The sequence below is a fragment of the Oncorhynchus keta genome, chromosome 3 (assembly GCF_023373465.1).
Source record: "Oncorhynchus keta strain PuntledgeMale-10-30-2019 chromosome 3, Oket_V2, whole genome shotgun sequence".
Lineage (NCBI taxonomy): Eukaryota > Metazoa > Chordata > Actinopteri > Salmoniformes > Salmonidae > Oncorhynchus > Oncorhynchus keta.
This window is the reverse complement of record NC_068423.1, coordinates 14,490,878-14,504,797: the sequence shown is the minus strand read 5'-3', so window position 1 is coordinate 14,504,797 and position 13,920 is coordinate 14,490,878. Positions and strand designations below refer to the sequence as shown.

The window sequence follows — 13,920 nt, the reverse complement described above, 5'->3', positions numbered from 1 at the left end:
GTCGATGACACAGTCAACGTTGGTTGCTGCGTCGCCTCGCTCCCCAGCAGGACGACGGATAACGATTTGGAACCAGGCCCATGGTCACACGGTGCGCGTATCTTGTTTTCAGAAAAAAGCCGAAGTCACCCCAGATCGCAAAATACTCCCAACGTCGCTTCGAATGAATGATAATTTAACAAGTCTGAACTTGTACATCGCACACGAAGGTAGATAACACATTTCATACTTTTTTTGTCGGGTGTCACGCCTGACCAATTGAGTTTGCTTAACTTGCGAGCTAATATGCTACTAGCCACTGCCAGCTATCTAACGTTCGCTAGCGACAACTGTCAGCGCTGTCATTCATTGTTGTTGTGATCGTCTGATAATGGCGTAATGTTACTCTTGTTTTCTTTCATCTTTTAGAAGGCTAATTTATATGACAATATTCCCCCATAAGCCCTCTTCTCAGACTCTCTGGCAATGGTAAGATATTCCCCTCTAACACTTTGTTGAGACTAAATTAAAAGCATTGTAGTAGTATTAAAATTAAATGTTTTATTATTCACGTGCGCCGAATATAACAGGTGAAATGCTTACTTACGAGCCCCTAATCAACAATTACGTTTAAATGAAAAAAATAATAATAAGAACAAATACATTTAACAAGTAATTAAATAGCTGCAGTAAAATAACAATAGCGAGACTATATACAGGGGGGTGTTACCGGTACAGAGTCAATGTGCGGGGGGCACCGGTTAGTCGAGGTAATATGTCATATGTGTGATTTCTTGATTAAATGAGGTTACTGCAGGACATATTGACGGTCCAGCAGACCCCGCTTTGAGCACCATAGTATTAAATAAGTATTGTAGCTTAGTTAGTTAGCAAGCTACAGTACTTATTTGGAATGAGTTGGATGTGCTAAAAGTCCATTCTGATAACATTTTGGCAATCATGTTTCTCGAAATGGCTGACTAGGCTAGAGTGAGTGAGTGAAGTAGTCCATTTCAGGTTCATAAGTCCCCAGATGACATACTATCTATTGCGGTTTTGTGTAGATAAAGACTTAAATATTGTAGTTTAAATGTTCTAGTGTGATCCAGCACACACATATATTTGCCTAGAAAGGACATGAACCTCAGAGCAAATGTATGGAGTTAAGCACAGACTTCTGCATTCCTAATGTGGGTGAACCCAGTAGGCTTACAGCTGAAACATTGATCACCCTGTGCTCAACCGTTATTCACCACCACCCACCTATTGACATAGCATCATCAAACAAATGAAGAAACATATCTCAAACACACACAAGCACACAGTCTCAGAATACCTAGGATAGGGTAAGTAATCCTTCTCACCCCCCTAAAAAGATTTAGATGCACTATTGTAAAGTGGCTGTTCCACTGGATGTCATAAGGTGTATGCACCAATTTGTAAGTCGCTCTGGATAAGAGCGTCTGCTAAATGACTTAAATGTAAATGTAATGTAAATGTTTTCTTCATCTCTCCTCAGACTGTGCAGATAGGGGTGGCGTGTCTGGCTCTGCTAGGCCTGACCTCAGCCCTGATTTGTCCCGACGGTGGGATGTGTGCAGAGGGGAACACCTGTTGCAAGACACCCAGCGGTGGATATGGCTGCTGTCCACTACCGAATGTAAGTGACTAGTCTCTGGTCTAAAGTTTGTTTGTGTGATTGCTTGATGAAATGAGGTTACTGCAGGACATATTGATGGTCCAGCAGACCCTGCTTTGAATCGTACCCATAGTGTGAAACATGACGCTGTTTTAAATCCCGTCTCCAGGCGGAGTGCTGCTCGGACCACCTGCATTGCTGTTATGAGGGGACAGCGTGTGATTTAGTGCACTCCAAGTGCCTTAATAAAACCGTCTCTCTGCCGTGGGTCAGAAGAGTTCCTGCCAAACGCCTAATCGGCCCCCTGGTAAAGGAAATACAACCATATCCATATATCTGTGTATCTCTGTCTATTATAATCTATTGTGTCTGTTTTGTCTTCATTTTATCAAGCCTATTCATTCATGGTAATTAACTTTGTTGCCTGAATAAATGTAACACATATTTCAAACTCGCTCATTTGATATGCGTTGCCTTTCACTCCTTTAGATGCTGGAGGGAGTGAAGGCAGTCATTTGTCCCGACGGCGAGGCGGAGTGTCCAGACGACACTACCTGCTGTGAACTCCCAGGTGGTTCCTGGGGCTGCTGTCCCCTGGCCAAGGTACGTTACATACTTTTCCATAAGGCCTATTCCATATTTGGAAGTTCTCATTGGGTGACATTTTGAGAGTATAAAATTGCGTTGATCAAAAATCTGTAGGTGAATAATACCGTAGTGTTTTGCATGTTTGATTGCTGTCAAAATGAGGCTCCTTGCGTTTAACTGCTGCCTCAGGACCATTCTTTCTTCCTGTGGTCGTACAATATACACCTGGAACAACCACTGTAATGTGTTGAAACAATGTTTCAGTTGATTCTGCAACTGTCAACACTGCGCACTAAAATACCACAGGGACATTTATTGAAATAATTGATTCATCTGCACATTCTAAGTTCCTCTGGTCTTCTTGAGCATGATAATAAAATGGTAAGCTTGGCTTCAGCTATTAACAGAGTAAGCCTTTGTTTAGAAAGTGACTTGACCTGACTACTATGCAGCAGATGAGACATAGTTAATGAAGCTAGTCCCCTTGATGGCTGGAGGGGTTTTTCACTAATCAGAAGCATGGAGCTGGTTACAATACGTGAAAATGTAATGTTTTTTTACTTCCTTTTTATATAGTATTTGCAAATGTGCGCACACTGACCCTTGCCTTGTGAAATACTCCCTTGGTCTCTGAATTTTGCTGGTAAATATTTGATTGTAATGGTTAACACTCCAGAATAGGGAGCAAAATGCTACTTCAGCCTAGGGTATTAATACTTTGAAACCGTGCTTGTGCCAGTTGGCAAGTGTATTTGAGTTGACTTGGGTGTGCATATACACAGAGATGGGCAGTTGGCCTATTTCTTTTAGCTTCATGTATTTGAAATAGGTATTTGAATTACTTTTGAGTATTTAGTCATATGTAGTTGAAGGTCTTGGGGAAAAAATCATCATGTCATTTGGAGCAAGATGCTTCAGAGAATGGTGTTTTGTATTTCAAAATACTTTCCTACAATTTTATTTCAAATTTTTATATAGCGGTTCACAGTTTTGTGACCCTATGTCAACTTGCCCCCACGTTTCTGAGGCAGGGCACCCTGGAATGGGTTCGCCTGAGAGAGGGGCCCAAGCCCTGGATCACTTTTTGAGGATGTTCCAGTGTTTCAATACAATGGGTTTGATGTGACCCGCACATAGTCTGTACTCCATACCCACATGTGGGGCTGTGTTGTTCTTGTTTTAATTAGTGCCAGTCAATGGGCTTTGACTTTCAGTCTCTCTAGCATGGGTATTTGTCTGTTCAACGACACTCTTATCATACACGCGTTGCAGGAACCTGGTGCGCATATCATTAGCTTTGTGCTCGAAATCTATGTCTTTACTACAGTTATGTAGGAGTCTTAGGAATTGACCCACCGTTATGTTCCACTTAAGGTGTACCGGATGGTTACTGGTTACATGTAAAAGTTTATTCCTACTCTACCATCTCCCCCAAGAAGCAAACTCCAACTTGTTTTCTTTATTTTTGTGAATTGTAAGATCCAAGAAGTCTATTTTCTACCGACTTCTTCTCTCTGCTGTAAATTTGAAATTGAGGTCAGATAAGTTAATATAAGAAATTAAGGAGAACATCAGTACTGCTCCATACCAGTAGGATGTCGTCTATGTATCTTTTCCAAAGGGCGACGCTCTGAAAATATGGGTTAAATTAAGGTCTCGTTGTCGTAACCGGCCGCGACCGGGAGGTCCGTGGGGCGACGCACAATTGGCCTAGCATCGTCCGGGTTAGGGAGGGATTGGTCGGTAGGGATGTCCTTGTCTCATCGCGCACCAGTGACTCCTGTGGCGGGCCGGGCGCAGTGCGCGCTAACCAAGGTTGCCAGGTGCACAGTGTTTCCTCCGACACATTGGTGCAGCTGGCTTCCGGGTTGGATGCGCGCTGTGTTAAGAAGCAGTGCGGCTTGGTTGGGTTGTGTATCGGAGGACGCATGACTTTCAACCTTTGTCTCTCCCGAGCCCGTACGGGAATTGTAGCGATGAGACAAGATAGTAGCTACTACAACAATTGGGTACCACGAAATTGGGGAGAAAAAGGGTTACAAATTAAAATAAAATAAAAAAATAAAATAAAAAAATATATTTATTTATTTATTTATTTATTTATATTTATATTGATATATATATATATATATATTTATATTTATATTTATATTTATATATATTTATATATATAAATATAAATAAATATATATTTTTATATATATATATAAATATAAATATAAATGAAGGTCTCGTTCCAGTGTACCATAATACATTCACATATGCAGCTCACATCGTGAATGCAGCTCACATCGGGGTACCCCGAATCTGTTGGTGGAAACTGCCAGCCTATGGTCCTTCTGTGGCTCAGTTGGTAGAGCATGGCGCTTGTAACGCCAGGGTAGTGGGTTCGATTCCCGGGACCACCCATACATAGAATGTATGCACACATGACTGTAAGTCGCTTTGGATAAAAGCGTCAGCTAAATGGCATATATTATTATATTATTATTATATTATTGGAAGTAATTTGATGTGAGGGCAAGCCCTTTTTGTAATTGTTAAGCTCCTTTCCTTTGTTTGCTGAAGCGTGAATGCCCACCTGAACTAATTCTAAACCTTGTCTTCTCTCTCAAGGCGGTGTGCTGTGAGGACAAGATGCACTGCTGTCCAGAGAGCACCAAATGTGACCTAGCCCACTCCAAGTGTGTGTCGCCCACCCTAGACACGTTCCCAATGAGGGAGAAAGTACCTTCAAGAAAGAGGCAGTCAGGTACTGAAGGGACAGACTGAAATAAACTACAAGATCACCAGGAAGTTGTTTTTGAATTATGTTCCAGGGTTGTGTTCATTAGGGCACACAAAGGAAAACGTAAAAATCAATATTTTGTTTCTTAATGGGAAAAGTCCACAGTCCCTTCCTTTTTCTGTTTTCTTCAATTTGGTGCCCAATGAACACAACACAGTTCTCTTCCTGGTGTCTCAGTAGCTGTTGGACGAGCAGTGACCTGCCCAGGTGGTAAGAGCTTGTGCCCAGACGGAACCACATGTTGCCTGCTGGCCAGTGGAGACTTTGGCTGCTGCCCCTACCCTGAGGTGAGTGGAGCTGGTGCTGGGTCATTTAAACAATAAGGCATGAGCAGGTGTGGTATATGGTAATATTATATGGTAATATACCACAGCTAAGGCTCGTTCTTACGCACGACGCAACGCTGAGTGTCTGGATACAGCCCTTAGCCTTGGTATATTGGCGATATACCACAAACCCCCAAAGTGCCGTAATGTTAGTATAAACTGGTTACGAATGTAATTAGAGCAGTAGAAATAAATGTTCTGATATACGATGGCTGTCAGCCAATCAGCATTCAGAGCTCAAACCACCCAGTTTATAATTCATAGTAGATCCTGGGTCACACAATCTTAAGCCATTTTGTTCAGCTGTGTGTTGCACAATGTGTGTTACACACAGGCGGATGTGTAGTAACTGTCAGTCACATATGTCTTAGTCTAAGAAAAAGTGTTTCAATGTGAGGAAAGTGAAGCTAAAGGGAGATGTAGAGATTGAACTTTTAAAAACTGATGTACTGTCTTAAATCATGTGTTCTGTACAGGCTGTGTGCTGTTTTGACAAACTCCACTGTTGCCCTGGCAACACAACCTGTGACCTGGAGCATGAGATTTGCACTTCTCCCAATACACAGACTCCATTGGCCAAGAAGATCCCTGCAATCCCCAACGATGGTGAGGCACCACCACTTCTCACCCTAATCCCTGGCTACTGGGATGTTACTAATTGAGTTTGTAGTGTAAGCGTGTAACTTTCCAGTGGAATGAGTGGTTACAGTGCATTTGGAAAATATTCAGACCCCTTCACTTTTTCCACATTTTGTTACGTTACAGCATTCTAAAATTGATTAAATAAAAAATCCTCGTCAATCTACACACAATAATAACCCATAATGTAAAAGCGAAAATAGGTTTTTAGTTTTTGGGGGCAAATTTAATACAAATTACAAACAGAAATACGTTATTTACATAATTATTCAGACCCTTTGTTAGTGGCGGCAGGGTAGCCTAGTGGTTAGAGCGTTGGACTAGCAACCGAAAGGTTGCAAGTTCGAATACCTGAGCTGAATTTGTTCTTAACTGACTTGCCTAGATAAATAAAGGTAAAATAAAAAAAATTATGAGACTCTATATTGAGCTCCGGTGCATCCTGTTTCCATTGATCGTCCTTGATGTTTCTACAACTTGATTGAAGTCCACCTGTGGTAAATTCAATTGATTGGACATGATTTTGAAAGGCACCCAAGCAACAGGTCTCACTGTTGACAGTGCATGTCAGAGCAAAAATGAAGCCATTAGGACGAAGGAATTGTCCATAGAGCTCCGAGACAGGATTGTGTCGGCACAGATCTGGGGAAGGGTACTATGCAGCGTTGAAGGTCCCCAAGAACACAGTGGCATCATTTTTTAAAAGGAAGAAGTTTGGAACCACCAAGACTCTTCCTAGAGCCGGCCGCCCGGCCAAACTGAGCAATCAGGGGAGAACGGCCTTAGTCAGGGAGGTGACCAAGAACCTGATAGTCACTCTGACAGAGCTTCAGAGTTGCTCTGTTCAGATGGGAGAACCTTCCAAAAGGACAGCCATCTCCGCAGCACTCCACCAATCAGGCCTTTATGGTAGAGTGGCCGGACGGAAGCCACTCCTAAGTAAAAGGCACATGACAGCCCGCTTGGAGTTTGCCAAAAGGCATCTAAAGGACGCAGACCATGAGAGACAAGATTCTCTGGACTGATGAAATCAAGATTGAACTCGTTTGCCTGAAAGCCAAGCGTCACGTCTGGAGGAAACCTGGCACCATCCCTACGGTGTGGCGTGGTGGTGGTGGCAGCATCATGCCGTGGGGATGTTTTTCAGTGGCAGGGACTGGGAGATTAGTCAGGATCGAGGGAAAGATGAACGGAGCAAAGTACAGAGATATCCTTGCTGGAAACCTGCTCAGGACCTCAGACTGGGGCAAAGGTTCACCTTCCAACAGGACAACGATCCAACAGGCTGTAACGTAACACAATCAATCAAACATTAGCACGTGATGTTAACATCAATTTGCAACCGACTATCAAAGTCGGGCTATTCAAGATAGACGGCTGCATAGTGACCAATGGAATGAAAGTTTATATTTGGGCAGATCTGTTGTTATTCTGCATCTCGCCAGAGGTGTCAAATCCATACGTTAACATGTGAAGGTCTGTGTCCTCCAGTCAATGCTGTGCCCTGCAACGACTCTGTGGCCTGTGCTGATGGGAGTACGTGCTGTAAATCACTAGATGGAGAATGGGTCTGCTGCCCCCTGCCCAAGGTACTGTGTGTGTGTGTGTATGTGTGTGAGAGAGTCAGTCCGTTATAATTCCTATCACACTTGACAGTAGAGCTCAGCCCTTGAGACTCGCGTGATTATGAAATCTTGCGTAATTCCCTTTATTCATGTTGCAAGTGTTGCCATTCTTTTACGGTCGGTGGTGTTAAATTTGTCTTGTAACGTTAAAGATATGCGAACAGAAACACTATATAAACTGTGGACTCTTCTGAACCAGCGAACCCCACACTGATTCCTTTGAGCTCCCCCATAGGCTGTGTGTTGTGATGACCATCTCCACTGCTGCCCCCACGGGACCATCTGTAACCTGGCAGAGAGTACGTGTGATGACCCTTCCTCGGGCTCTGCCCTGGTTCCCATGCTGGACAAGGTGCCCACCTTCAGCTACGTGTCGGAGGAGAAGCCGCTGCCCAACAGCAAATGTGACGAGTCCACATCGTGTCCAGGCCAATCCACGTGCTGCGAGACCACCACGGGAAACTGGGCCTGCTGCCCCCTGCCCAATGTACGGCCATTTCCACATATACCCCCATTGACTTGTTCCTTGCTAAGTTAAGGGTCTAACCTTTAGGCAACTTTGCCTTAGGTTGAATCTGATTTGAATGATGTCAATGTTAAATTCTACTCTGGAAGTAACTAGACATGAAATTGAATTTTCTCGACTCTAATAATTGAAAACCACAACTGTCCCTGTACATGAGTAGTCTTTTTATTCCAGTCATCTCAGTAAGTAATTTCATTAAATTAGAGGCAAATAAGCATCGCGTTTTAGCCTAACTTATCTCAGTGATAACAAGCCTGTGCGTTCTGTGTCCTTCAGGCGATGTGTTGCAACGACCACCTCCACTGCTGCCCCCACGGCACCGTGTGTAACCTGGAGGCCAGTACCTGTGATGATCCCTCAGGCTTCACCATGCCGTGGGTCGCCAAGGTGCCAGCCCTTGCCACCCAGACACCACTGGCCACTGAGAAGTGTGACGAACAGACCATGTGCCCCAGGGGCACCACCTGCTGCAGGCAGAACTCGGGACAGTCGGCATGCTGTCCTCTACCTCATGTGAGTTTAACTTTCCCATTCAATGACTCCCTTCATAGAGACTGAGAAGAATTGAAGACTTGTGTATAATTCTGGAGAAACGTTGTTTTTCGACTTCGGGCCCAGGGTGTGTGTTACAGAAGTGTCCTAAGCTGCCATATCTTATGTTTTCTCACTTTAAGATACTAGATACTGTAGATTAGGGCCAATATTCATAGTGTCTCAACATGCCTACTCTTTATGAATACCGGCGCAGATTTGTTGTGGTTACAAAACAAGGTGCTCTTAAGTAGAAGTTCCGCATTGCAATAATGTTATTGTTGCCCCTTAGGCGGTGTGCTGCGATGACCACGAGCACTGCTGCCCTAAAGGCTACACATGTAACGTGGCCGAACAGACCTGTGACAAGCCCGGGCTCCTCAGCCTGCCCTGGGTCCCCAAGCTGCCAGGTCTGCCACTGCACAGAGGGCTTCCCCAGGCCAGTGCCCCCTCCGTCCACCCAGTCAGGAACATGTGTGACCCCCACACCAGCTGCCCCAAAGATACCACCTGCTGCTTCGTGAAAAAGGCTGGCAAGTGGGGGTGCTGCCCCTTACCCAAGGTAAGGAGTTTACTATGGATCCTTTACCTGTGGCAACCTCGGCAACCTTTTCAAAATATTATTATTTATGATGAACAAGGCAATTGGAAGTTGTCGTTATTTTACATAACAGAAAATTACCACATAGTTGAAGTTATGAAAATAGTATTTGGGGTTACTCACTCATCTTTACTCCTTGTGGGGCGTACGGCCCAGTACATCACTGGGGCCAAGTCACCTGATTGATGACCTGTTTTCTCTGCTACCGCACGGCAAGCGGTACCGGAGCGCCAAGTCTAGGACCAAAATGCTCCTTAACAGCTTTTACTACCAAGCCATAAGACTGCTGAACAATTAATCAAATGATCACTGGACTATTTACATTGACCCCCCCCCATTTGTTTTTACACTGCTGCTACTCACTTTATTATCTATGCATAGTCACTTCACCCCTACCTACATGTACAAATGACCTCAACTAACCTGTACCCATTGACTCAGTACCGCTACCCCCTATAAATAGCCTCGTTGTTATTTTATTGTTACTTTTTATCATTTTTAACTTTTGTTTATTTGGTAAATATTTTCTTAACTCTTTTTTTGAACTGCACTTTTGGTTACGGGCTTGTAAATAAGCATTTCATGCTAAGGTCTACACTTGTATTCGGCACATGTGACAAAGTTTTATTTGAAATGATGTGGTAAAATGGTGATTATACGGTAGTAATCTCTGTGTAACCTCAGTGTAAGGTTCTTCTCCTCCCCAGGCGGTGTGCTGTGCCGACGGAGACCACTGCTGCCCCAGCGGCTACAGCTGTGACGACCAAAAGACCTGCTGCACTAAGGGCCGCCTGACCATCCCCTGGTACCGCAAGGAGAAGGCCCTGACTGTGGGAGCCATGTTGAAAGACGTCAAGTGTGACAACAAGAGCAGCTGTGCCTCTAGGACCACCTGCTGTAAGCTGTCCACAGAAGAATGGGGCTGCTGTCCTCTGGTCAAGGTGCGTCTCTATTGACTTTCTGTGATAATGGGTTGGATTTATATAGTACACACACTTTGTATAATTGGGACACTTTCCTTCCTTCTCTCTCTTTCTTTTTCTATCTCTCTTTATTTCCCTCTATCCACAGGCTGTTTGCTGTACCGACCACGAGCACTGCTGCCCACAGGGCTACAGCTGCAACATGCAGACTGGGACCTGTGAGAAACCGGTAGAGGGTGTTCTCCCCCATACAATTCCCCAGACAAAGGTGTCAGAGTCCCAGCAGAGAGCAGCGGAGGCGGGGATAGATGTGAAGTGTGACGGTGCTGGAGAGTACAGCTGTCCCAAACTGCAGACATGCTGCAAGACCTCCCCCACAGAATGGTCCTGCTGCCCCGAACCAAAGGTAGCGAGCGACATGGCTTCTTTGAATATTAACTTGACATATGTAACTTTGGATTTTGACCGTAAAGTGCCATTCAACTTTTTATACAACGTTCTGCCCATTTAGGCGGTAACATGCCCGTCAATTCAAGTGAATAGGCCTCCAATATGTGGGCGGTAAATGCATAAAAATACAAAAACAACATGCTTACAAGCCCCCATCACTTCCATTGATTGTTAGCTTGTTGTGGATAAAATATGCTGACGTTTGTGGTGGTTGTTTAAAGAGAACCTACCATGGATTACAGTTTCTCCCGACCCATAGACTACTTTCAGGGTGAGGAACCATCTAACATCAAGTTGAAAAATCTTGAACTACTCCTTTAAACTCGCTTTCTCTTCACAGGCAGTATGCTGTGCAGACGCCAAGCACTGCTGCCCCATGGGATACACATGCAACCTAGGGCAGGGAGGCTGCTCCCAGCAGACTGAGTTGACCTGGGATATTTTCTTCACTCACAACAAAAAGAGAGACTTTGTTCCTTTTGGACTCTGAGCCAATCAGGAGCAGCATTGATCTGATGTTCCTCCCTCCAGCACACTTACCTACCTGCAGAACATGCCATAGGAGGAACACGACCTTATGGACAAGGGACTGAAGATTTTGTATTTTTCTATCCATCCTCTTTTCTTTTTTTTGACCTGATTTTTATTTGGGGTAGAACCAGGAAATAGAAATGTTTGAAAATTCAGCATCTCCACCCAATGTACATCCAGAAGTGTTTTTATTTTTTTTATGTAGCTAGCTTCTCCGTTTATCCTTAATGTCTTTTAGATTTACGTTTAGTTACTACTGCCCCAGATCATGCCATTTTCTCTATGCATATGAGAAACATGAATGTATTATAGCCTCTTGTTGGAACTGCTTTGAGACGCATCAAAAATGTATTTCTATACCAAACTCTTAAGAACACAGCTACATAGTATAAGGAAGCTGATTTTCATGTTTCGTTGATGCAGGGCACAACCTAGCATTAGTAAGTGACTGTTAGTTTATTGCCTGGAAGTACTTATATAGCCATTGATCATCCGACAGTGTTAATGTAATTTAAACATTTTTTGCGATTTTATGTATGTTTTGGCTGCTGGTTCTTTACTTTCTGTGAAGTGAGGATCGAGATGGATGGTCCAACCTCTGACAGTTTTCTGTCATTTTAAACTTAGAATGCTGTCACTCAAACCCATCAAGTCATAGACATTTTCTTAAATGTGTAATTTCCATCGATCGATCTATGTACATCTTTATAATCATATAGTTGGAATACATTACAATCAGTTGCATACAATTTATTTAAAGCAAAACTTTTTAATTAGTCATTTTATCTTGATGTCATAATACTTATTGTTGATCACTATTGTGATCAATACAAATGATCATAAATAACTTTATTTAAACAGGATTGTGCCCATAGAGATATTATTAAATTATTCTAATTCCTAATTCTATGGTTGTGCCTTTTTTGATTTTCAGTATAGGAATTACTGGTAAACCCCAGTTAAATGATTTCCTCATGAAATTTGTGGTGCTTTTACAAAAGTGATAGACGTCCCTATTTCATAGTACGTCTAGTTCATAGGAATTATGTATGATTGTTTTGCACAATGTTAGTTGATATCAAAATGTACACAAATCTACACCAAACATTCTGTTCTTATTTATTTTTAATTAAAAAAATAAATTCCTTCTAAAGGACATTGAAGAGGGGGTGAATTTACATCACTAAGTGTATGCAAACTGAGGTGAAATATCTTTAATATATTTCATCGTTTTCGTTTGAAAAACAACCATTTTGGGTGTATTTGTGGCATTGTAGGGCGGTGCACATTTGGCCCAGTGTCGTCCGGGTTTGGCCGGTGTAGGCCGTCATTGTAAATAAAAGTTTGTTCTTAACTGACATGCCTAGTTTATTTGTGTTTTTTAAAATTATTGTTATGTTGTACTATATATAACTCCATTGGGGACTAGTCCTTTTCCAGTCATTCATGTGTGAATGGATTATCTGACATTCTTTACATTTGTGTGCTTGAATTTAGACGTCATATTTCCTGAGCTGTACTGTAGGACAACTGCATTTTAGTCCTTTAGCAGATGCCTTTATCCAGAGTGACTTACAGGAGCAATTAGGGTTAAGTGCCTTGCTCAAGGGCACATTGAATGATTTTTCACCTAGTCCGCTCAGGGATTTTAAACATCGACCTTTCGCTACTGGCCCAATGCACAACGCGCTAGGCTGCCTACACTCAATGTATGAGTCATATTTTTGCCTGAACCTTGGAGGGTATTGTTCATAGAGATTCCCAAGGAAAGGACACCTCACTTCCTATGCACTTCTCCCCTCTCCCTTTACACAGAGATCTGTATATAATGACAAGATGCTCATGTCTCCGCTCTAACAATGGGAATCGTCCCGAAGGCGAAAAGGCAGGTGACAAGCTTAGGTCCAAAATAAGCCCATAGAAACGCATTATGTTTATTTGCTTTCCCCCTTTCCCTGTTCCCCTTAGAAGTTGTTATGACGACCAATGAAAACAAGAGGTGTGAGTAGCAAGCAGAGGCATGAAGAGTAACAGAAGCCTTGACCCTACCCTGGCATATCACAGCTGGTGAGATGTGTCCCAGTTACCAGTGGACACAGCCAAGCTTGGCTCTGGTGCTCTCTGCTGGCAGCTAAGAGCCATGGACTAATCAGCCTCAGTGGAGAGCACGGGTAGAGAGAACGAGGTTTAACTCCAATGAGGCACGTCTGCACTATAATGCTCTGGCCCATGGCCCCTTTGGCTTTTTACAACCCTTTGTTGTATTTGCCCAATGGACACGATTGTAAAAGGGCCACAAGTCCAAGGTTTCCAGTCATTTCAATTCATGATTGAAGAATACGATTCATACATTTTGTACCGTAATTAGATAAAGTACAACTGTACCACTTTGTCATGAATGGTTAGAAACAGAATTGAATTTGAGCACCACTCTGAGACGGAGTTCTGATAATGGACCTTTTCCAAGTCTATGTATAGATAGATCCCAGGGCACTCGACCAGTACACGGATGAAACTCGCTGACCTGCCTATGTGTACTTCTGCTGAGTGCCTCACCATTGGTTTGTCCCTACGCCATTCAGATGTTGCCAGGGAAAATGGCTCATGGGTAGTATGTGTTTTTTGCTGACACCCCCTCCTCTGGCATGTTGCTAATTCCCATAGGAATGTGCAAATTCTGCCGATCCGAATTTGGGAAAGGGCAGCACACAGGTGTTGAATGGGAAGGAATAACTGAAACAGTGCCAACTACCAGACTTGTATGAAAAGTTTGA

General features: G+C 43.2%; 1 protein-coding gene across 2 annotated transcripts; it reads left to right on the top strand.

The window, feature by feature from the left end:
* Nucleotides 1–12,504, top strand: LOC118367296 (progranulin-like). Of its 2 annotated transcripts, none has more exons than XM_035750617.2 (15): nucleotides 1–209; nucleotides 409–468; nucleotides 1,499–1,639; nucleotides 1,788–1,925; nucleotides 2,108–2,221; nucleotides 4,823–4,958; nucleotides 5,172–5,281; nucleotides 5,797–5,926; nucleotides 7,451–7,548; nucleotides 7,820–8,071; nucleotides 8,387–8,623; nucleotides 8,934–9,203; nucleotides 9,950–10,183; nucleotides 10,314–10,571; nucleotides 10,956–12,504. In XM_035750617.2, the coding sequence occupies exons 2-15, from the start codon at nucleotides 466–468 to the stop codon at nucleotides 11,103–11,105; spliced, it is 2,271 nt and encodes a 756-aa protein (XP_035606510.1). In that variant the 5' UTR covers nucleotides 1–209; nucleotides 409–465; the 3' UTR covers nucleotides 11,106–12,504. The 2 variants fall into 2 exon arrangements, with proteins under 2 accessions (XP_035606510.1, XP_035606518.1); XM_035750625.2 differs by having other exon boundaries at nucleotides 2–209; nucleotides 5,175–5,281.
* The last annotated feature ends 1,416 nt before the right edge of the window (nucleotides 12,505–13,920 follow it).